This window comes from Meles meles, chromosome 15 (genome assembly GCF_922984935.1).
Source record: "Meles meles chromosome 15, mMelMel3.1 paternal haplotype, whole genome shotgun sequence".
Classification (NCBI taxonomy): domain Eukaryota; kingdom Metazoa; phylum Chordata; class Mammalia; order Carnivora; family Mustelidae; genus Meles; species Meles meles.
In genome coordinates this window covers 29,422,880-29,447,201 of record NC_060080.1, presented here as the reverse complement: position 1 = coordinate 29,447,201, position 24,322 = coordinate 29,422,880, and the positions used below count along the sequence as shown (strand labels likewise).

The window sequence follows — 24,322 nt, the reverse complement described above, 5'->3', positions numbered from 1 at the left end:
TCTTTGAACTCTGGTGTCTTAGAGGTTTCTGCACATGTGATTTTGTTGGACTTGTCCAAATGCGTCTTCATTTTCCCTCTGTCTAGGTATTGACTAAACAGTGCTAGAATTATTGACATTTCACTTCTTGGCTTTTATTCTTTGTTTTCCTTCTGAAAATTCTGAGGGAGGGACAGGTCTTGGGTTCTTCTCCCTTCTAGCATCTAAATTCAATCAGCCCATGTCACCAAACACCAAGCCTTCTCGCAACAGGTGAAAGGGTGAGGCAGGCATGGATTCTATTTGAAGGAATCTTGTGACTGAAGAAGGCTTTTTCCGGGCCACACGGCTTAAGCCAAAAGCAGGCCAATACGAATGACCCAGCACAGTCAAAGACGTGCTCTCTAAGTAGGAAAACACTCTGCCGGGCGAGCAACGCCTCTCCTGTCTCAAGTTGTGTAGCTTCCATGTGGCGTTAGTTCCACAGACTGGCTCCTGTCAGCAGTGGCAGGATGATCACAGGCTCCATGAGCCTTTCCTTGAAATCCTAACATTTCTACACGACTGAAACACAGAGGAATGTGACAGCTACATGAATCTGTGCCTCCACCTCCGAAATCCTCTCTCTGATGGAATGAGGATCCCCTTCCCTCACTGCCTTTGCTGCACTGTGGGATCTCAAGCAGACCTACTTTCTTGAGGGAGTTGCTCTGAGCCCCTGAGTAGATGCCCGGCCTCACAAAAGGCAGAAGTGGCCAGACAGACCCCTCCCATCCTCCTGCACGAATGTCCACTCTCTGAGAACAAGAGAAACCCCACGTACCATTAACACATTCAAAGACATCACAGCACTTTCCAGGTGTTCCATCTCCACGAGAGACTATGCGAGGAGTGGATCCCACCTCACACACGGGGAAACCACATAAGCCAGAGAGACACTCGCATCTGAAACCAAAGAAAAGGGAAGGAAAACCCCATGAATAAACAACAACATAGAAGTCGGAAGCCCACAAGGTGGCGGGGGCTGTGGCACGGGCTTGTCTGTAGGGCAGTGTCCTGTGCATCTGGGGTCACGGGGAAATGGCGAATGGGTGCTAACATAATTTGCATTCCCAATAACTGAGGCTCGTCTCCTTATCATACACTTGTATTTTTAATTTTAACCATTTTGACAGAAATATTTCTAAAATGTATTATGTCGTTTCTTACTTGACCAGACCAGCATAACCTGCATTCCCTTGATGGTGTGGGGCCGAGTTTATGGGCGTACATTATGGGGTTACCCACAGATCAGTTAAGCTCACACGGGCTCAGGCCGAAGGGGTGCTCTGTGTAAACGACTCTGTGTTGTGGCTTTGCTGTTGACCTTTTGGTGTTTTTCAGGGATTCTTCTGACCCTTCTTTCAGCTATTTAGTTAGTAGCTTTTGAGTCTCTTTTCATCAGTGTGATTGTGTCTAGAAGTGCCCTCATCGTTAGCCACATTAATTTATAATTCTGTATCACAGAAGAAACAGACTCTGACTGAAGACTGAGGAGGTCTTTAGAAACGGCATAAGCTTCAGCAAGTGGACTTCCTGACAGCGACGTGAAAGCTGACAGTCTTAATCTGGGGCATCTTCTAGGCTACCACACGCCCATTTCTGTCTACGCGCACGCATGAGGTGTTCGTTGAACTGTGAGTCGCTCTGCCGGCTCTCACCCTTCCTTAACTGCAACTCTGCTGGGAAACCAGCCTAAAGAGAGAAGAGTTAGAGTGGTGGGTATCCGCAGGAGAACCAAATGTCGTCAACTGCCTGGGGATGATCTGGTACAAGGGCCTAGGCAGGAATGAGAAGCTCAGGGCAGCAGGATATAAATGAAATAAAAGGAAGGAGCAGCTGGACTCCAGCCCCGGGGTGGGCTGGAAGTGGGGATCTGAAGGCGGAAAGGATGACTAAGGGAGTTCCCAGGTTGACAGGAGTGACAGGAAGGCATCCTAAAAGGGGACATCCATGCAGGAAGTATGTGGGTACAGTGTGGGCCAAGATCACGGGAGAGTAACACTCCCAGCAGGGAAGTAACACTATTAACACCCTCACTGATTTTGGTGCTGTTTCCCACTCCCGCTACTGAAGTGATTGTTTTGTTCTCCTATTGTTCTCTGGATGTTTAACGAATTAAAATATGCCTGTCATCCACAAGTACCTCAATAATCAGACTCAGAGGTCTCCTTACATTTATATAACCACAGAACTAAAAAGGAAACAAATTTCAATTTAAACTTGTACCAAAGACCATGAAAGCACCTGGAAAGGTGTCAACAACCCCTCTCAAGGTGGGCCTTTTCAGCCTTCTTCCCAGTGGGGCAATGGTTATACTGGGCACCTGGGGGAAAAGAGGGGTTTAGATGATAAGGTTTTGCTCCAACAGTGTTTCTTCCTACGGTCTAAGATAAACGTTTGCCTGCTCTGTGTGGGCAGATCTGTGTTCCCAAAGGACAATCACCTTATAGGTTTGGGTAAAGCTGAACTTGCCTTTTAGCTCCTGCAAAGGGTATCCCATAGTGTCATCTGTATGTGCCTTGTCACTGCAGTTTTAAGCAGATAATCCTATCCCTGTGATGTTACAGTAATGATACATTATTTACACTTATTCTTGATCTTCTGTACACCTTCAACTCTTCAGTCTCCACAGATACACGGGGCTCAGGGACTGAGAGGCCACGCCCTGATCCTGATATTTGACATGGGGTTACAATGAAAGCAGCCTACGAGAAGAGCTGACTAATCCTTTCTTCCACATGTTCTGGGATCCGCCTTCCTCCCTATTCTAGAGAATCATTCTAATGCAAACACCAAAAGAGTATACAATGAACCAAAAAACACCTCTTCAGCTGTTCTTCAGGCCAGTAACCTTTCCTGGACACGTATGGGCACTCACGTGCCAGGCTCTCTTCTAGGCTGTCAGAAATCCTGTAATGGAGTCTGCCCTATGGCTTCTTTTTCTCCTTTTACATCTGACCTGTTTCCTAACATTTAGATCTCTCTCTTGCATTTGTAGAGATTCACAAAGGTTGTCTGCGGTATGTTACGGAAGGTCTGAAACTGCACACAACTGCCTAGTAACCTACTTCGCAAAGGAAAACCCCTGATGCAGAATTTTCACTTCTGAACCCAGAATGACTGCATGTTCAAGCTCCGAGGACTCAGGTGTCCCTGGTTTTGCTGGCTGGTCTGCCCCCAGCTCCCTTCCCCTTCTGCACTAGCCCCTTGGCAAGCCTTCCTCACTTCTTGCTATCTTTTGACTTCTCACAGTTTCCCCTGAACCAAAGATGATCAGGTTTGTTAAAGACCATTAGCACCTGAATAACGAAGGAACTTACTAGAAAACCAGGACGGGTGAAAACCTGGGCTCACATCAGATATCTATCAAGCAACTACCTATTAGGTTGGAACTTTAGGAAAACTGTCATTTTCCTATAGGTCAAAAAGAGTCAAAGAGCAATTTCCTATATTCACATAGTACGACTCACATGGATTATGTTTTGACAGACAGGTTTACACTTTCTGTCTCACAAACTCGGGGGGACTCAGCAAGACTCTCACCTGCCACAGAAATTTGTTTTGTCTACAAATTATGTGAGTCCAATGTAGTTGTAAAAAATTCTGTAATAAGATTATGACAGATTCCCTGGTTTACCTACACTGGAGGTAGGTATTCCTCCCTTTTACAGATGGGAACAGTGAGGCACACAGCCTTCACAACTGACCTGAAATTAAATAAGGCTTCCTGCTCTGTGTTCTCCACTAGAAGAGCCTAGACGCTCTTCCAGGGAATCGCGAAGAGGAAATGCTGAGTGACTAAACAACTGAGGCATGCAAACTGCTCTTTTGTCCTCACTGCCTTTTTCTTCATTTTTATTCTTTCTCTGTCCCTCCTCCCCAGTCTTCCTCCTACCCTTTATCTCCTGCCTGGATAAACAGCAAGCAAGAAAATTAAGAAAACGTGTGGCTCACTGGCAGAGGAAACAGAGTGACGTACAAGAAAGAGATGCTCAAGACATCCACGTTAACACTTACCCTCACTTCTAAATCCACCCTCTCCCCCACCGATTTCCATGCTCTCCCCTGGCCTCCCCTAGGTCTCTCCTTCCCACCCATCCCATGGCCCACGGCCCACGGCCCACGGCCCGGTTCCCGTACTTCCGACACCAGAAGTCTTCACGCGCTCCTCAGCCTAGCATTCAACACTGTTAAGTCCATGGGCCTTTCCCCCCAGTTCTACTCTGTGGTCTTTCTCTTCATTCTCTTTCTGCTCAGGTCACTCCTCTGTTCTCCACATAAGCCCTCACCCTGCTGCCTTTGCACTGCTCCCCCCAGCTCCCCCCTGAACACTCCTTATCCAGCTGTCTGTCCAGATGCCACCTGTCCTCCAGGGCCAACCTCAGAAGACGGCTTGTCTCGCAGCCGTCAGATCCCATACTTCCCTTAAGCTTCCTCTCAGTGTGTTCTGTGGTGACTTGCGTGCGCATTTTACCACGAGCTCTCCTTGCATCTGCTATGCGTAGTCACTAATAAGTAAATTCAGCAGAACAGAAATGAATAAAAGAGGGATAACAGTAACTAAACAAAACAAAAACACAAAAGAGAAAGTGAGAAGTAAAACACTAAGATTTCTGTTCCATGAACTCAAAAAGGTTACTCGAGGCAGAGCTATTTGTGGACACCTAGAGCAGAAGTGCCGAAGGCTTTTTTTTTTTTTTTAAGTAAATAAAGTAACACCTTTATTGAGATATAATTAGCATACCATAAAATTCACCCCTTTAAAGTGCAATTCAGTGGTTTTATATTCACAGGGTTGTGCAACCATACTACCTAATTTTAGAACATCTTCATCACCTCAAAAAGAAGCCCTGTATGCCCATTCCCTCCCCAGACCCTGCAACCACGAATCTCTGTTCTGTCTCTGTGGACCAGCCTCTTCGGGACAGTTCGTATAAATAGGATCATACAACACGTGGGCTAAGGGCTTTTGAACTTCAAACAAGAAGCAACCTGTATGTGCAATTTGCCGGAAAAATCAAGCTTCTAATGTGATCCTCAGTATTAAGATAATGATCAATCAAGGCACATTAATAAATTTTGGCATAATGTAATCACAGCTGCAGCCAGGTGGGTTGCTGAAGCTGTCTTTTTTCTCTGAGGAGGTAATGGATGCAGCTTAGTGGGCATCTGAGCGCCTGAGTAGCAGTGAGGAACGACACTCAGAAACCAGCTAAGCCCCTAGAGGGCACTCCCCTCCTTAGGAGGCCCAGGCTGGCTGCTTGCGATAGCTGAAAGGCAATATACAGCAATGCTTTCCCCTCCTGTCCTCTGCTTCCTGGGCGACACAGACAGTCCCAGGCAGGCCAGAGTCCTAGCACAGCCCCAGAGGGCTTGCAAGCCCAGCTTCTCATCTTTTCGAGCTTCCATGTTCTACTGGTTCCTCCATCAGCTGCATCTGAGCAACAAGGGCAATCTGCCTGCCACCGAATCCACTCACCCGACCGACCCCCACCCCACCCAGCGCCATGGCTCGGACGTGCACTCCACCTCAGCTCTTCTGCCCCTGGTGAATTCCACGCAACCTGAAGACCACCCACCCTACAAGGCCTTCTCTGATCAAAAAGCAACCAGGATTACACTACATGTTAACTAACTGGAATTCAAATAAAAACTTGAAACCTTAAAAAAAAAAAAGGCGACCAGGATTAATTCTCTCCTCTGACCTTCAATAGTACACATGGGTGCTGAACTCTTGGGACGGAACATGCTCATCCTACAAAATCAAAATCTTACTGCCTCTCCTGTGAATATCTCTAGTGGGGGTGTCTTATTTGTCTTGGAAATAAAAAAGACAAAGCCATCAAAACAATAATCTGGCATAAACATTTAATTTATGGTTAGTAAGTCAGAGATTAAACCATGCGTTGTTTTTACAGGTATAAATTTCAGACCGAGAGCTAATAGTTAAAGCACTTTTCCAAAATTAGTGTGTGGAGGGAAAGACGATGAATCCGTCTAGAATGCTGATTCCAGGGAGCCACCCTCCGGGAGTGTCTGTCTATGAGTCTGGGGCAGGGCTCGGAATCCCGCTGCATCACGAGCCCTCCAGGAGATACCACTCAAGGGAACCCGGGACCCGCTTTCTGAGCAACTTGCTCCCAGAAGGGCAGGCTCTCAGCTACCATGGCTTCACGTGCACCTCTCAGTGGAAAAAGCCAAGTACAATGAGATCTATCATGTTAATAGAAAGATGATTTGTAGCACTTGCTCTCAATCATTTACAATACCTCCTTCCTGCCCCAATACAGTTTCTCAGGAGTGAGAAAGACACAACAGCGACTAGGCCATGCCATCGTCTACCAGGAACCCTGTCACCACTGGCAAGCCACACGGGGATGCACGTTTCTCATCCATAAAATGAGATGGCTGGAGCAGGATGAGCTTTCTCTCTTCTCACTCTAAGACCTCACACTTGTTATTGCCGTTCGCTTTCCCTTCGCTCAACAGTCCGATCCTGGCTCGTGCCCTCCCACTGCTCCTCCTGGCGCCCACCCCAGCTTTGGAGCCCATCACACGCCTGCACTCCCACGCTCCTGGCTCCTCCTCCCCCTCCCTCACCCCCTTCTCCTTGCCAGCCGTGGCTTTCAGGCCCAGCTCATGGTGGGCCTCCTCCTCTCTGAAGAAGCTTTCTTGACTTTTCTTTTTTGAGGAGTATATGTACACATCTACAACTCTCTCTTTTTGTCCTACTAAAGAGGACTAAGCAAGGCAGGAGAAGAAACGATAGGCCTGATGCTCATGTTTCCAGATGCCTGGGCATGTCCTCATAACTGAAGTTAGGGCCGCACAACTCAGTTGAAGAAGCAACAGTGTGCTTCACGAGAATGACTAGAGACGCCGTAAGAGAGACAAAGCCAGAGGGGGTTAGAAGAGGCTGCAGGAGAGGAGTCCTCTTTGCCACTCCCACTGCCATTCAGCACAGCGCAGGAGGCCCATGGTGGGCGCCACGAGGAGCGGAGGCCAAATTTTACTCTAGCATTCCCCTACAATAAACTCCCGCAGAGGAGGAAATGTGGAAGCAACAAACCACGGAGGCCTCATCTTCCCGGAGCAGACCCATATCCCAGCCCACATCCTGGAGGGAAAACAACTCCACAGAGCCTCCACAGAGGCCCTCTGCAAACAGTCCCTCCCAAACCTGGACGCATGCCACACCTGACCAAAGCCGAGCCCTTCGCAAGGGGAGACTTGCTGTCTGTAAAACAAACGCTGCTGTCTGCAGGCGGGAGGAAGCTCTCCCTTTAGTTAGGAAACAAGGAGAAATGTGGAAATAAAAGGGCAAAAATCACTTGTACTACTAGGATTCCATTCAGTGTATTAATGAAATAATTGTTGGGAATGGAAATTATAGTGACACATAAAACACACTACTATAAAAAGCTTCAAGTTTAATTAAACTTGGTGCACTACTTTTGTACTGATTAAATTTTTTACCTCTTTCCAGGAATGCTAAGTTAAAATAGAGAGAGAGAGAGAGAGAGAGAGAGAGAGATACTGCAAATAAAACATCCCAAAATAAACAGGTTTCCCTCCTGAGGGTCTGACTATCTTTATGAACGGCACTCCTTCCTTGGGAAGTTTCTCAGGGTCCCAATTTTTCTCATGGCTCACCATAAAAGATTTGCTACTCACTCGGTAACAAATCCTTAGTCACCCTTTCTGGAGCTAATTCTTGCACGATGTCCTTGCACTTCCACCCCCCGGGCAGTTGCACACGTGCGTTAGTTGGCTGCACAAGCACCGGGCCCAGCTCTGAGGATCCCACGCTTCCTTCCAGCAGCTGTTCCCCCCTCGAGTTCACAATCAGAAACTGCAAATTCTTCCCCACTTGCCCTTTCAGAGACAACAGTAAAATCACTCCGCACTGCTGATATTGTTATGTCTTGTTTTTTTTTTTTTTCTGTGGGGAGCAAAGAAATGCTCCAATACACAGAAGATATAAATCGAGGGCAATGAGGTAAAATATTCCTTTGCATTTCTAATATCAGTCATAACAACAAAGTCCATTGTAAGACCTTCATAAATTCGTCATTGAAGCCCTTCTCTTCTCGTGTTCTCAAGAGGCAGATGATTACGGCTCCCTCCTCAAGGTTGGCATGTGGTGTAGGAATCTTATCTTACAGTGCTAAGTTGAAAGAAAAGTGGTAGAAATGGTAGGAAAATGGAACTGATAAGCCCACACGGTTCCTGTAAGATTGACAGTCATGTTCTAGAACCAGGCTCCACAGTAAGCAGGAGGGTTAAGGAGGCAAGGGGACTTCACACACGCCACCACCTCAATGTGATGGCCAAAGGAGAGAGTCAGATGGCTCCAGAGGGATTCAGTCCTGGCAGCTGGGGAACCAGAGTATGAGCCCAGCTGGAAAGACGCCCCAATGCCTGGGCCCCTGTTAAACAGGAGAGCTGGGACCTGGCGGGCAACCTGAACCATGCTCCGTGTAGCCCAACAAGTCTGACAACAGCCAAGTCCCAGGAACGGAAGGCTCTCTGTCTTCATGTCCTCAGACACTGGCATCTGCTCTGGTGGTCGGCAGGATGGGCTCAGAGAATAAATGGGCAGGAGTAAGGGATGCACAGAAAACCAGTGAGCAAGAAGAGGAAGAAAGAAGGAAACCAGCGCAGTGCACTAAAGGAAGGAGGAGGACTGGGTTTGGATGTGGAGACATAAGGTATACCCACCTCAGAGCTGGGATCACTGACCGCATCAGAAACGGGTGCTGTGGAACATGGAACTAGCTTACGGATGAACATACGATCGTTTCCTAACCATGTGCCGAGTGAACACAAGCAGGAGGCGCTCGGCTCGGCAGGGCTGGGGATGCACATCCCGTTTAGGGAGTTTAGTTTAGGAAGGAGTGGGATATACAATCACAAATGAGAACATAGTGGGATGTGAATTTTTCCATTTCCTCTCCGGAGCAAACAAACAACAAACACCAAAGACGTCAGGACTAACCTTCTGTTGGAGAACCTGAACAGCTTGTGTGGCCAGCACGCCTCGAGCCCCCCGGGGCCTGAGCTGCTGCGGACACAGCGTGCATCATGAAGAAGCATGTGCCCACGTGGACCCGTGTGGGGTGTCAATTCCCAGACCTCTCATCCTTGTCATCAGTGCAAAGTCCGAGACCCCATGGCCTCCTGTCCTCAAGGGAATGGGCCTCCTCACAGAGCATTACTCTGCTTCTCGGGGACTCACTCATCCACTCCAGCCTCTCTGCCTTCCCCAACCTCTCTGCAGACAAACTCTCTCAACATCCGAACATCATCGCAGAGCGTGCCCCTCCGATGGGTTCTGACACTCACCTTGCGTGCCCCCAGATGGTATTTCCTTACAGCTGTCTTCAGTGAGACAGTAAATTCCCCCACACTCACTCGTCACCTGGGCTGGAAGGGTGGTCAAGTCCCTCCTAGCTGGCCACATCCCCCATGCTGTCACTCTCCTCCCTCATGCAAGCCCTCCCTCTCTGTCTTCCCTCCTTTCCGAAGGGCTTGGGGGAAGCAGTCAGAGAATGCACCTGAAGACTATCTTAGGTTTGAGTTCTAGCCATAAGGATCTATATGACCTTGCGCAAATGATAGCATCTCTCTTAGCCTCATCTGAGCTACAGGTAAGATTGGGGCAATTAAAGTACTCTACTCTGAGAACTAAATAAGCTGATACATGAGAAGCACCGGGAATAGTATCAGGAACACAGAAGCGCTGGCCACCTGTTAGCTATTTTATGTGATAATCTGGAAGGCCTCCATGTCCATGTGGATGAAGCACTTTCAACACCCTGACTTCACCTCATCTCTTGGAATCGCGTCTTGCCCTTCAGCTCCTCGATCCTGAGGCCACAGCAATCTAAAATCCCTGAACAACACCCTCCTCGCTGATCACAACAGTTCGTGCTCTGGGTCCTGCCATGCCCAAACTCCCACCACCCGACTCTCAGCCTCCCCAAGACAGCTGCGCCCCAGAGATCTTTCCCTCTTCGCCTCAGCCTGGGCCTCATCCTGACTGTAACTCCTTAGCAAGACCGCCCCACACCCAGCATTTCACCTGAGCCCTTATCTTCACGATGTCTTTAAACTTCTTACCCTCTTAACCTCCATCCACATCTGGTCCCTCAACACCAAACCCAAGTCAGCTAACCCCAGAGAGGCCAAACCTGAATGTCTTCAGGAGTCAGGCAGGAATCCTGAAAGAGTAGAGGGCTACTGTGCAGACAACTCAAGAAGGTCTGTTCCTTATTCATTCCACGATGTAATGCACACTGTTGCCACACCTTCCCATTACTCAAAAGAAGCCGTATTTTTACCTGAAGCATCTCCCAGTTTTAAAATGTAAATCATTAAAGATGGGTGGGGGAGTGGAGCAAAGAGGACATGTCTTGGAGTCAAATTCAGCCCCAAGCCTGCCAAGTGGCCAAGTGCAAACTGTGGCATCAACTAAGTAAGTCCCTCTCCGTGTGGAGACCGCAGCTGCTGGCGGCTGCCGGAGGAAAGCCCAGTTGGCACAGGAGCGGCTCCACATCTTCAACACTGAGTCCCTGCTGGGCCTCACAGTCCTCCATTCCCTCCGAGAGTCACTTCCTCCATGATGCCTTCTCTGAGAGGCCCAGGGATAAATGCCTGGTGCTGTGTGTGTGTGTGTGTGTGTGTGTGTGTGTGTGTGTGTGTGTGTGTGAGAGAGAGAGAGAGGGAGGTTTTGAGCAGCTGTCAGGCACGGGGCAGGTGCCGGTGCAGGTAAAGACATTTGCAGAGGCAAGAAAGAATATAGCATCTTTAGGTTGGAGCAAAGGGCTCCACCCACCGGGCGCATGTTACGTGTTGGGGTGGGGACTGGGGGCTCTACTGTAGGGGGACCTACAGGGGATGAGACTAGTGAAGCAGCCCAGGGCTGGGTAAGAAGGGGCCGCGTGTACCACACTGTGGAGCATCTTTAATTGAAAACAATAGGAAAGTAATAAACCATGTTAAACAAGTGATGTATTCCTGAAAAGGGGTGGTTATCTGAGGGGGGGGGAACAATCCACATTGTCATGAATTCCATTTTTCTTGAATCATAAAGATAGATGGGATTAGTGATACTGTTTTAAGCTGGAAGTCACATGAAAAGTTTAAAAATCAACGACCACAACAGCCTAGAATGCCCTTTCTTCTTTCTCCAGCTGGTGAACTCTGACTCATTCTTAAAGACTCAGCTCAAAAGTCAAATCCAACAGTTCTCCAAGTCAGAATCAGTATCTCTTTGCTCTATGAGCTAGTTTTTATTTTTTCTTCACACTCCTACTGCTGAAGCATGTAGCTACTTTAAACTGTAACGATTTAGACATGTTTGCCTTCCCTTTAGAAGGTAAGCTCCTTAAATCCGCATCTCTCTCTTTTCCTACCAGGTAGCACAATGTCCAGCGCTCCATCAACACTCAAAATAATCATTCCCTGAACAGAGCAGAAACACAAAAGGGTTTTGATGCTAGGACTTGGCACAGATCAATTATCTATAAACTATCTATAAACTTAAAGGCAATTCTTGAGTATTTAACCTGTGCTCAACACTAATGGGAGAGAGACATAGTAAAGGTGCATCCTTGCCCTCAAAAGTACACAATTTTAAGTCTCAGGAAGTGTCATTAAGAGTCTTCAGCAATCCGTAACCTACAGAGTACAAGATCACAAGAGCCATGACATACAACTTCTTTCCTTTTCAAAAAACAAAACAAAATTTAAAAAAATTAAAAAAAAAAAAAAAAGAACGAACGAAAACAAAAAACAACCAAGGCAAATTCAGGAAAGGGCAATTTAAGAAGCACTTGTCTGGGTGACATATTCATAGATTAAGTGAGCATCAGTTCAAGCGAAACAAGCTGTCTTCGCCTTCCCTGTGGCTGCGGTTAAGCAGTTAAATATCTACTGGGCCCAGACCACCCTGAACTCTCTGCACACTGTGTCCACACAGCAGTGTGGAGCCCTGTTCTTTACATCCAACGTGTGGGGGCAAACGAGCAGGGAAAGACAATCCATGAGATCTGCGACTGCTCTGGGCATTTGCAGGGGAAGGAGGACTTCTAACATTTTAGATGTGCTTATTAGTTATGTGAATAACTTCGCAAAACATTTTTGCAAAACTGTGTGGAGCTGTTCTGTTTGCCTGCATCATGACGATGATAACATCAAATGAGGGTGGATGGGGAAAGTCCTCTGAGGTTCAATATTACCCGAGCAGTGGAGCCTGCTTTCCAAGTTTCCTGAAAGTCGTACAGAATTCGGTTGCGTCGCTCTCTTTCAGGGAGAGTCAGAGGGCCAGGTATCCAGGGTCTGCTGATGGCCAGGCCAAACTGTTAAGCCGCTCAAGGAGGGCCTTCAACTTTGTTTTAGGACTTACACAAATGTAACAGAAGACTGGATACTGGTCATTTTCACGGCGAAACGCAACAGGCGAAAAGCACCAGCATAGGAAGAACAGGGCTCACACATCTGAAGTGAATTATTAACAAATTAAACTCTCTACTAGGGAGATAGTTCATCTCCATGGACAAGGGCTTTACTTCTAGGAAAGCATGTTTTCTTCAATCTGGGGATAAGTCCAATAACAACATGGAATTCCTAAAATTATTTTGTTTTAAAAACATCAGAGTTTAATATAGACTCTGGCTTTTTTAGTTATGAGTTGACTTGCTCTTTTGGGCCAAAAATTACTGTGGCAGAGGGCAACAGAATAGATGTTCTTTTCTTAGTTGAGAAAGGAGGACTTCAAATATATTTCCAAATTTTTTTCTGGATATGTTTAAAAACAGAGGGAATGCTACCATGATAGCATGTCAAGAGTCAGGAATGTTTTAGATCTGTGCTATGCTAATGCATATTTTACATATTGTATAATTTCATTTTATATATTCCCAAAAAGCAGCTGGATAAATTATCCAAATTCAAGAGAACGTCCAAAAAGTGAACTGAATTAGAGAAATCTGTCCTAACAGACTAATCTTACCCGAAAAAAATGTTATTTTGAGACAATGTCTTGGGAACAGATGGATATGATAATTAATTATAAGGCTCTTAATTTGATGAAGTCCTTTTGAAAATGCCTATTCAAGGACAATTTCCACGGGCCGGCTTGGACAGGCATGATACAAGCAACTTAATTACCTAGCACAATGTTAAAAGCATATGCATCTATAATAAATATCATTTGATGACCTAAAGAACTTAACACTGTCTCAGAGAAGAGCTAGGCTAGAGTGCTCCCTGAGCTCTGAGCAGGACCTATCAGTTCCAAGCCACCCTCAGGAAGTTTTTCTGGTTGGGCTGATGTGTCCTGTGTTGAGAGTCTCGCTCTCTGTATTCCTGCCCTTTGTATGATCCTCCCACCTACCACTCCCACCTCCCAACACCATCCTCGAGGCTTGGAACAGCAGAATGACAGACTGAGGCTTTGAAGATAGAGCGCTGAGGAGCTCTGGAAAGTTCAACCACCCACGTGTAAGTACATTAGCAAACAGGAAGCTAAAGGACTCCTACTACAGTCACTCCAAAACTACTACTCAGAAGTGGACAGAGGAGGAAGAAAATCCACTGTGTTTCCAGTGACACGGGAACTGTATGATCCCAAGATTAAAAACTACAGGCAAAGAGGGAGAGAGATGAAAAATTATAATCAGCTTTTCTGTACGTGTGCTTTTTGAAGTCCTTGACTTCTGAGTTTACAGAAATTACGGCTTTTTCTTAAATTCAGTTCCATTATTTGGTAGAAAGCCAGTCTGTTACTCGATTCTTTTCTTGAAAGCAGATCACTCTCTGTGTGTTCCCTCCTTATTACCTTCCAAAAGTCTAGAACTTTTTTGGAACTGGCAGAGCCGGTGTCTGTACGGTGTTGAATTCCTTCAAGCCTAAGCCTCACCTTATTCATCACATGCCCCACACCACACTAAGCCCAGTGTTTTCAGCCTTCCATGAGGCCCTCAATGAGTCTTAGACATCTGACATTTTCAAAGCTGCACCTTGTTTTTACTCACTGCAGCTTTGTGGTTAAATTAATTTTTATTTAACTCAAGTGCTTCCAAAGGGAAGAGAAAACCTGCCAAAGACTCCATTCTGATAGCTTCATCGGGTAGCGTCGATATCAGACTATGAATTCTGGAACTTCAGAAAAGAAAGCTCCTTCTCTAAAGACCTACGTCTCTTCATAAGAAACAGTGCAGTGGTAATCTCACTAAGAGTCTATTATCAAAATACAATGTAGCACCAACAAGACAGATTTTCCGTGAGAGCACAGAGAAACCAAGATTGAGGAATGGGAACGAAGTGTCCTAGATTCTCAACCCGAAGCAGCTGAATACAAACATCTAGATGTTACAGTGAAAGTAAAAGAAATTTATGACTTTTGTTCTGGTCATGGGCTGTGAATCTGATGTATCCTCAGATACAATGGGGTCGGCATCCTTCCTTTTATCTTATTTCCCTTCCTGGAACTGCAGTGTTTCAAGCTGTTATGATATGACAGAGTATGAGTGGGAAATTGTCTTCTAAGGTCAACGCCTTAGAGAAATAAAACTGAGGATCAAACAAAGAAAAGGGGAACTTAATTCAGTAGATCTTTTTTTTATTTTAAGAGTCGCAGAAAGAAACGGTCCATTCATAAAGTCAGGAGTAGAGCATCTAACACACTTCCACCCAAAGAGTGCTGGATGTGTGTGTGTGTGTGTGTACACAAGTTAGAGTAAAACACAGAAAAATGCAGTAAGAATATGGAGGAGCTGAATAAACACTGACAGGGAGAAGAGATAATGATAAAAACCTCAGGGAAAGTCAAGTAGCAACAGCTGGGGAGAAACAAGTACAAACATGATCCGGAGGCCAGTAAGCGGGCACGGGCAGGCTGTAGATCATGCCCGAGAGCGTGCAGGGCCAGAAGGACACGACACATCACATCTTCCCCCAGCCCACCCGGCAAGGCAGGCTGATAGGCAGAGGCGTCCACCTTCTACTAGAAAGCAACTGAAGAGAGTAACCCTTCTCTTGCGGATTCAGCCTTTGACCAGATATTCTCCAGTCCTGCTATATAAGGGACTATTTATTTACAGATATAAAAGAAAAAAAAGGGGGGGGGGGAGTAACTAGCAATATTCCCTTAGCCATCTACTTTACTGGGCTATCACCCGGCTTTCACGTTTCAACCAGACTGATGACCCTGATTTAAATCACTAGTCTTACAAGTTTATTTCATTTTACCTTTCCTAAGGTTTTTTTTTTTTTTAAAGAAAACGAAGAAAAAAAGTAAACAATTGTTTTATGATTTTGTTTAGACTTTCTTCCATTCTTATTACTATGAAACCATGTATCTCTCTCATTACCTTGTGAGTCCTGGAATTTTCTAAAATGTTCCTTCTTCCTCACCCAGGAGTTTCCTAGCACCAGTAGCTTGGGTTCTTTCCCCTCTCAAGGGCTTGGGAAAGTCAAAGTTAAAGGTAGAAGTTACTTCTGAGATCATCAAATCCCTCTTCCCCTTTATCTGTCTCTGAGAAGAAAACAGACCAGATGACATGAGAGCCTTGTCCAAATTCATGCAGAAGTGGGCCTGGATTCCAGCATGCAACCTCTGGGTGTGTGCCCTCTCTGTGTGTCACCACGTGATGTGTGGAGGAATAGCCCTTCACTGTTGGACAGTTTACTCCCATGCACACATGCACTTACGTACATGGGTTACGACTACCGTAACAAAGGGAAGTAAGCAGCCCATGGCATGTTAGGTTTCCTAAGTGGTGGGGCCAAGCACAGGTGGGTGGGGAGTGAGCACAGGGACACAGGGGACAGCGAGACTGGTGGCTTGTGCCCTGCCACTCACCAAGCTCCATCTGTGAAACGGGAGAGCCATACAACCTGCCACCCAAGGAGGAGAGCTAGGGCTCGGATCTGTCTGCATCGCCAGGGCAGGTGCACCAGGAATGTGATGTGCTCAGGATATTCTAGTAAACTTCTCGGTAAAGACCAAAGTCACATATTAATCAAAATTTTAGCTAAGAGATAATCTAAAACTTTTACATGATTTTGGATAAGAAAAAAAAAAGTTAAAAATGCTTCTAAATCTTAAAAATAAAACCGGTTTTTCAGGGTAGTGTCTCAGAAAGCAAGAGATATAAATGTTCCAGATATAGGTTCTGGAAGAGAATCAGACCTGTTAGTCAGAAAGAGGCTGAGCCAGGAGGGAGCTTGGGAACCTGGCTGGCTGCACTGTGTACAACCCAGGAAAAACCCTATTTTAAGTCTGAACACTGTAAACAATGACTTCGTTGATTTCCATCTCAAAGTAACCAGATTGGATTTTTCTCAATAACTTTTAAGGAATGCATGTTTACAGACAGAAACTGATCACAGAATGGTTTCAGAACTAAAAGTTAGGGGAAAATCTCATTAAAACAAATTTCAAAGGGGGTGGCTGTCGGTAATATATTACATTCATTCATCTTAATAAAAATATGGAAGTCGTTAAATACCAAGTCAAAAGGCATTAGGATTGAAAAACTCATCTGACTTACAGAGAGAGGAAATAAGGTAGAGGTATTATGGTCTAGATTTTTAACTAGTTAATGTCTGCCCTATCAGCCTATATCTACAAAGACATGAAAAATTAGAGAGGCAATGGGAAGCTTCTATAAAACCGGGCACATGACCCTGGATATAGCAAAGAGGGAGGAATGTAGAGGAAAACAAACCTGTGATCTAGGAGACATCCTCCTTGAGAAACAGCCCAACTGCGTGGAGGTCGGTACAGGGGAACACGGGCGGCACAGACCTCCAGCTGAGGCTGATCTATCCTCCGGCTATGTGTGGTGGGTCTGTTTCAGGCAACCATTACATAACCAACCATTATAGAGGAGAATTTCTACACAACATCTCTGAGCGTTTGGTGTTTGTTTTTAAGACTGACCTGGTTTCACCAGGCACATCTTACGGCATCTAAAAACGACATTCCCCGTTAAACCAAGTTTAACCAGGTAGTCACAACTTAAAATAATGATCCGCTACATGACGGCCAAGCTGGAATGGTGCTGAGGAGGTCCTCCATCATGTCTACTCCCAGCTGAACTGCCTGCTCCCGCTGGCAGGCCCAGAGAGCAGCAGCAAAGTTGCTGTGGACAGAAAAGCAGCTTAGCTACGGGTTACCTGAATTATACTTGAGGGGACAAACCCCAGGCTCGGAAGGACGTTAGTCTTTGGAAAAGAATCCCACAGCTGCAGGAAGCACTCCACAAATTTCTAGAATCAGAGAATGAAATCTAAAGGAACCTATTTGGTCAAATATATGTTACAGTGGGTTAAAAATGGTCACAAATTCATTGCAGCTTCTCCCATCAAGAGGTGGCATCTACTGCCAACTCTTCGACTCAGGGGTCACCCTATAACTTGCCTGGACCAATGGAACATGATGGAAGGGAGGCTGTGTGACTTCCAAGTCCCGTCTGGGAAGGCCTTGCTAACTTCTTCTCTCGCTTCTGCCATCACGGGAGAAGCCTAGGATGAAAGACCCCACGGGGGTGACAGGCCCTTCCAGCTATCCCAGCTGAGTTCCCAGTCATGGGAGTGATGCCACCTTTGACCATCCAGCCCCAGACAACCTGCCAGTGGTCGATGGAAGAACCACCCAGCTCACACACAGAGCCACAAGAAATAACAAACATCTGTCCTTTCAAGCTACTACTTTAGGGGGTGGTTTGATACGCAACAATGAATAACTGACATTTATGCATATGGTGTTAATATGTATGATGCTGAAATAAATACATATGTTGGTGAAAATATAAATTCATAATCACTGATCTATTTCCTGGGCTTAAGAACAACAGCAAAACACTTTTCAAAAACAAATCAAAAACCAAAAACAAAAAAACCTGCAGTGGAGAGGACAAGGCTTTGGATCAGAGAAACTGGGTTGAAGACTCGGACCCCTGCTCTGATTCTTGTGCCAAAGAACACTTACGATTTCACGTAAGTCACTTGTTCTCTCAGCCTCTGTTTTCATATCTGTAAATTCCTTGTGGAATCAGAATGATGATAAAATAAGAACGAGAGTGCAAAAGCTCTGTAAATAGCAGGGCACATTGCACAGTTAAGCGGTCCTCCTTACCGCTATTTTCACGTTACTTAAATATTTCGTCCTTCCCTGAAAAGACACCATTTGGATGGATGTATCTGACATAACTTGCTCAGTTATAAGTTTCCTTTTGCTTGGAGGTGTGTGCACGCGCAGATGCACACAGAGCCTTCCAAAGACCACAGGTGTTGTGAGCCCCTCGGACAGTCCTGGTTTTCCTTTCTGCCATCATACAGTGTTTAGGTCCCCAGCCACCAACTTTCATTCCTTTTTAGTGTCTCCTGAAAGGTGTGATGAACTCACATCCTATTCCAGGGCCAAGAAAAGAGAGAAGGGTAAAAAGAATTGGCAGCGTGCTTGGGAATCTAAAATCTAGGTGAGGAAAGAATTAAAAATGGTTAGGAGATAATTATATCACATGTAAGAATGACGTCAAAATGGGATGAAGTTCAGGAAAAGACAGCGGAAGAGGGGGAAATAAAGGCTGGGCCATGAAGGAAAAGCAGAGCTGCAGCCAGCAAAGAAGGAACGAGCTCTCTGTAGAGAGGGCAGAAGTAAGGTGGGAAAGCCAGGGTTCACCAGGAGTAGAAGAGGAAAGAGATGTCCATGCACGGTAAGAACATCTATCTAGAGGGTAGTAGCTTTCACTTGGACGAGCTCAATTTACGCTTGACGAATGAGCGAATAACAGCTGTCTGAAAACAGACAACTCAAAAGAAAATTCACAAACCGTGCAAGGACTCACACAGAAATAGGGCATTTAGGGGCCTGAATGGGTAAAACGGTCTCACTGGGAATGAAAGAGAGGAAATTTGTTCTTTAAAGTGAGGAACAGAAACTCCACAAGACCCTTTCCTCGTCTCTGGAAGTCCAATAAATTCTTACCAAAAAACGGGTTAAGATATAGCTCTACTGATATTTTACCTTTACCCTTACTGCCAAGGGCTGTCCCCCTGAATCCTCCACATCATCGGTTCTGATCTGAAATGGCTGTAAGTTCTTAATAATGCTCTTTATAAACATCCTGGCAAATATCAAACATTTGTAACAGAATTTTATGTATTCTAAAATACTCTTTCTACCTAAACACCATGCTCCTAAAGACGTAAATCACACAAAAGATAAAGTTATGTAGTTTTTTTCCTCTTAAAATACTGTGATTATTCCATATTGGGCGCTCTTGTTTTTATTTCCATTTTCACATGGATTGTTTGGGGTTTTATTCTCCTGCCAAAGTATGACCCGTCATCTTCCTTAGTAAGTGGGAAACCCACTTAATATGCTAAACTAGGTTTAGCTGTAGTCTGAGCATATTCTGCATTTACCGATTCATTCAGTATTAATGCAAGTACAGAGGAAAAGAAGGAAGACACAATTCCTGACCTCTAGAAATGTCCTTTAGTTGGTAAGACAAGACTATGTATGTAACAGTTAAATACCAAAGCAAGGAAAGATGTGATTAATTGGCAACACAGAAAAGAATATGTTAGGAGTTCCTAGGGAGTAGGATGGGTGTTGGGTGAAGCATGAAGACCTTCTGGATAAAGTGGAATTTAATTGGAGTCCTGCAGAGTGAACAATATTAGAAAAGGTGGATGGGAGAGATAAAGGCTTTGAGAGGTGACCTTGGTGCTTGGAATGGAGAGTTTCTGTAGTACTGAGAAGTGGGCCATAAAGCTGGGTACTGGGGGAAAAGCACAAGGCTTCAAAGTGAGACAAGGAGTAGTATTACCACCCAACAGTAGGACGATAACAGGAGACTAAAAATATTCATTTTTTTCCTTCTTCAATAAGTAAATCAACATGGCTTAGGGTGGTCCTGCTCTCTCTCTCTCTCTCTCTCTCTTTCATTCATTCATTCATCAACAAATGTAGGTTGACACATTACAGCAATGCTTATTCTAGGTACTAGAGACTATAAAATATTCCCTTCCCTTGAAAAATCACAGAGTAGGAAATACTGACCAAAAAAAAAAGTAAAAGAAAAAGCAATGATTTCAGTTTGTTATAGAAAGTGCTTAAAGAGATACATGGGAATTTGTTTATAAGCAACACAGGAGGGAACCTAAGTCACCCTCAGGGCTGAAGACGAAAAACACTTCAAAGAGGAGGAAATGTGGTCCTGAAAGGGGAGCAGGAGTTGTAGGAAGGGAAGGCACTCAGGAAAGTCAACCGAGCCTGCGTGAGCATGAGCCTGCTTGAGCGTGAATGAGTGTGAGCCTGCATGACTGTGAACGAGCGTGAGCCTGTGTGTGAGCCTGCGTGAGTGTAAACAAATGTGAGCCTCCTTAAGTGTGAGCCTGCATGGGTGAGCGTGAGCCTGCGTGAGCATGCGGACTGTGAACGAACGTGAGCCTGCGTGGGCGAGCGTTGAGTCTGCTTGAGCATGAGCCTGTGTAAGCGTGAGCCTGTGTGAGCGTGAATGAGTGCGAACCTGCATGAACGTGAATGAAGAGCGAGCCTGCGTGACGGTCAGCCTGCGTGAGCCTGTGTGTGAGCCTGCGAGAGCGTGAATGTACGTGAGCCTGCATAAGCCTGCGTGAGTGTGAACGAACGTCAGCCTGAGGGAGCGTGAACGAGCGTGAGCGTGAACGAACGTGAGCCTGCAGGAGCGTCAGCCTGCGTGAGCGTAAATGAACGTGGGCCTGCGTAAGCCTGCGTGAGCGTGAACGAACGTGAGCCTGTGTGAGCGTCAGCCTGCGTGAGCATGAGCCTGCAGTGAGCGTGAACCTCAGTGAGCGCAAAGAGGGGTCTCATCCAGGTGGGAACACAGGAGGATGTGGAGAAGGGGCAGGGAGGGCGCCTGGGTCACTGACTAAAATACAAGAAACTAAAGGCCATGAGAACTTATCCCTTCCCTGCAAATAATTTACAGTGGGATTTTGAATGACTTCCTTCTCTGTTTTCAATTTCTTCTTCAGAGGCATGGTTAGCTGACTGACCACTCTTCAGCCCTGAATGCCAAAGTCAAAATTATGTCAACACAATAACAACCATCCTAAGGTTTATGTTTACAAGACTCACAGAAGCTTGGAGATAAAACGGAAGACATCGAAGCCGAACGCCCTTTCCAATGTAACATTTCTTTTCTTCTAAGCATTCCTGGCAGGTGGCCATCCAGGCAGAAAGAAATCTCTCCAGCTCTGGGGAGCTCAGGAAGCAGCCCAATTCATCACTGTACATCATTAGTTGTGAGGAAAATTTACCCTTAAACTGAGATTAAACATGTCTTCCAGGAGCTTTTACCCACGTGGACCCCCTAGAGGGACAGAAAAATCACCTACTGTGCCTCTGACAGGCAGATGGTGCTATGTTAGCATTTATAACAATGACTTGAGAATTGTCCCTTTTCCTCACTAAAGGACTTGTTAATTAACAACTGGCTTAGTTTTGATTAATTAGGTTCTGTAGTGTAATGTGCCACCTTCCTTTTCATGAAGACCTTGAAGGGACATCTGTTCCTGTTAGTAGCACTCCCTGGTCCTCCATTACTGCCTGGGGATTCCCTATGTCTGCACAGTGCTTCACCCTTTCCAAGCATCTTCAGATACGTTACCACACTGGAACGTCACGAGAAGGGGCTGCGCCATTTGGTAGGTTACCTTCACGAAAATCTTTGTATCTACTTTATGATACAGTATAAAGGATAGGACAAGTGGTGTAAAACCCATCTGAGAGACTCTAGAGCTTCTGACAGGAGAAAGGGTAGGGGAAAACTCATGTATCTGAAGAGAAGAAGAGTAATGATCAGAACACACTCCGGATGTCTACTCCATAACTGGCACTTCCCTACAGACCATACATATTCCTATCTTGACAGGCCGTTTGTAAAATCGCAACTACTCCTGCAACACACACGATGGAAGTGCCTGCCACTGGACTGGGACGGGGACAGACGTTAGAAAGGGAGCAAAAGAAGGCACCCTTCCAACCGTGGAAATTAAATGTAGAGCAGAGTAGAAAGAAATGCACTTAGTCAAAAACGATGTCTTAGTGGCCTGGGAAAGATGGAGGAGAGGTCGCGGCAGGGAAGAGGGGAGGGCATCTCAGCAGGAGAAACGGAAAATAAACTCCATGTTTCCAAGCACAGCTTTCCCAAAGCCAAGCACAAAGGGCCAGCTCCACGGTGGTGCTCTGAAGACTGTCAAGGACAAGACCTGGAGACCTCATGCTCTGGAGTGAGCCTGGTCCTGCTGGGCTAAGTGCACGATGTCCTGCTACTATGACTAAAATGACAGCAACTTTCCCCCCCATCAAGCCAAAGAGAGCTGTGTTCATTCCTAGAAGGCATCAAAAGAATTCAGCCTCCTTTTTTGCCTCAGCCAGTAACAGGTGTGGGTAGATGTGTGATTGCAAACGTTAAGGACCCGTGGGGAGCAGTTCCGTGGGGCAGGCAGTGTTTCATTCCACTGGACACAATGGTGAAACACCTGTCAGAGTCACTGCGGAGGGTCAAACGCCGTGCCTGCTGGGACCCACACCTCAGTGCCTCCCTGACTGCATGCTGCTGGGGGACGTGTTTGCCTGTGTCGTTCCAAGCCCGCAGAAGTGCCGCAGGCACCCCAATAATGCAAAATCTGGAAAGCTTAGTAACATAACCTCATGACAGCTCGCTCTGATCCAAGGAACAATACATGTAAACACCAAGTCATACTAACAGTTCCAATTTCTCTCCAGAAACAGGAGAATTTTAGGTTTGTTTCCCTGCTACCAAGGGGAAACAAACCGCATGCCTGGAACTGTGCTGACATACGAGACTGAGGAGAGAAGCTGAGAAACCGATGACAAACCAACCTTGTTGGCAGGGTGCAGCAACCGTCCGCTGTGAGTCGGACTTGAGTCTCGTAGCTGTCCAGAGGGCACACGGCCTGCTGAACGGAGGGGCACTCCACAGTGCTGCAGTCCACGCTGAAAACTGAGAGGGGCAAACAGAGGCACCATTTACTGTTACATTTACTTGCATTTTTAGTCCCAACACGAAACACTGACCCTTTGCAAAGAAAGGCTGCAGGTTCCCTGCGTCCCAGAACCCTCTCCTAGCAATGCCATTTTAATTTCAGGCAAGAGTAGAGAATTGCAGAATGTCCCGGATCAGTGCCAGGAAGGCAGGGTACCAGACGTCTAAGAGTGAGGATGAGACAGAGGGGGAGAGTGACACCAGTGGCTGTTACGTGGCTGGAGAGAGCCAGCCAGCCAGAGGCGCTTCTCGTGGAGCACAGTAAGAGACAGACAAGGGACTGTTTGGCTTGAGGGATTTATCTAGCAGTTAGGGAAAAAACCACTCTGACCAACGGTTTGAAACTTGCAAAGAGGAAAATCACTATCACCTAGCCCTGTTCACAGACCATATTAGAAATGCCACAAGAACAAGGATGTTAGAAATAATATAAAGCGAGAGATAGCTGGGACAGGACAACAAACCAAGTGTTGCAAAGAAGGTGAGGAAATGGTCTAAGAAGTCGGCACAGGCTATCAAGTCAGTGGAGGGCAGGGGGAGCTGGCAGGGGAAAGACTGTGGCCGAGAAGCTCAGGACGACACATCTGGCTTTCTGATGCCTTTACTTAGCCAAACATAACCCGCTGTTTACAAACGATGATTGTCTTTAAGTGTAATAAGGTGACCGATACATCTACAAGTTAGGGCTCTGATCTGCTCTGGGGGAATGAAGCACGGAGCTGGAGGACCAAAAATGTTAAGCCCGCTTTCCCCGTCAAGCACACTTAGAAGGAAAAGAGAAAGAAGAAACAAAGACGGTCCCTATGTGCAGGCCACGTGTACTGGACGATCACTCTGGCTCTCTGACTGGAAGGCCAGACGTCAGGCTGCCAGGACCCGAAGTGGCAGGTGTGCCCATCTTCCCCGGGAGGCCGGCAGCGGCAGAGGGGGCTGCGACCCTGTGACGCGAAGCCGCGAGGCTGCGGAGGCGATGCCCGCGCGTACCTGGTTTGCACTCATAGAGGTCACAACACTGTCCCGGCTTCCCTGAGGCTTTGGACACTAGAATGTTCAGGTATCCCGGCTGGCAGACTTTGCGCAGGCAGCCCGCGGGGTCACACACGCAGCGGCTGGGTAAGGGGCAGCACTCCCCAGGGGGAGCATAGCCCTCGATCAGAACAGAATCTTCAGGACACCGTGGAGAGAACTGGACTTCACAGCGGGCCTTGGAGCAATCTGGCTTCTCTTCT

The 24,322-nt window shown here is 46.4% G+C and overlaps 1 protein-coding gene across 4 annotated transcripts in view; it reads right to left on the bottom strand.

Annotated features, from left to right (window-relative positions):
• Window positions 1-24,322, bottom strand: part of CRIM1 (cysteine rich transmembrane BMP regulator 1) — a 192,630-nt gene that overhangs the window by 79,592 nt on the left and 88,716 nt on the right. For 3 of the 4 annotated variants that reach the window (XM_045979815.1, XM_045979814.1, XM_045979816.1), the window contains exons 3-5: window positions 24,078-24,320; window positions 22,931-23,051; window positions 803-924 (exon numbers count right to left, since the gene is read on the bottom strand). The exons of the other annotated variant lie outside the window; for it this stretch is intronic. In XM_045979815.1, the coding sequence (XP_045835771.1) occupies window positions 803-924; window positions 22,931-23,051; window positions 24,078-24,320 (486 nt within the window). The remainder of the gene's footprint in view (window positions 1-802; window positions 925-22,930; window positions 23,052-24,077; window positions 24,321-24,322) is intronic. 4 annotated transcript variants of the gene reach the window in all.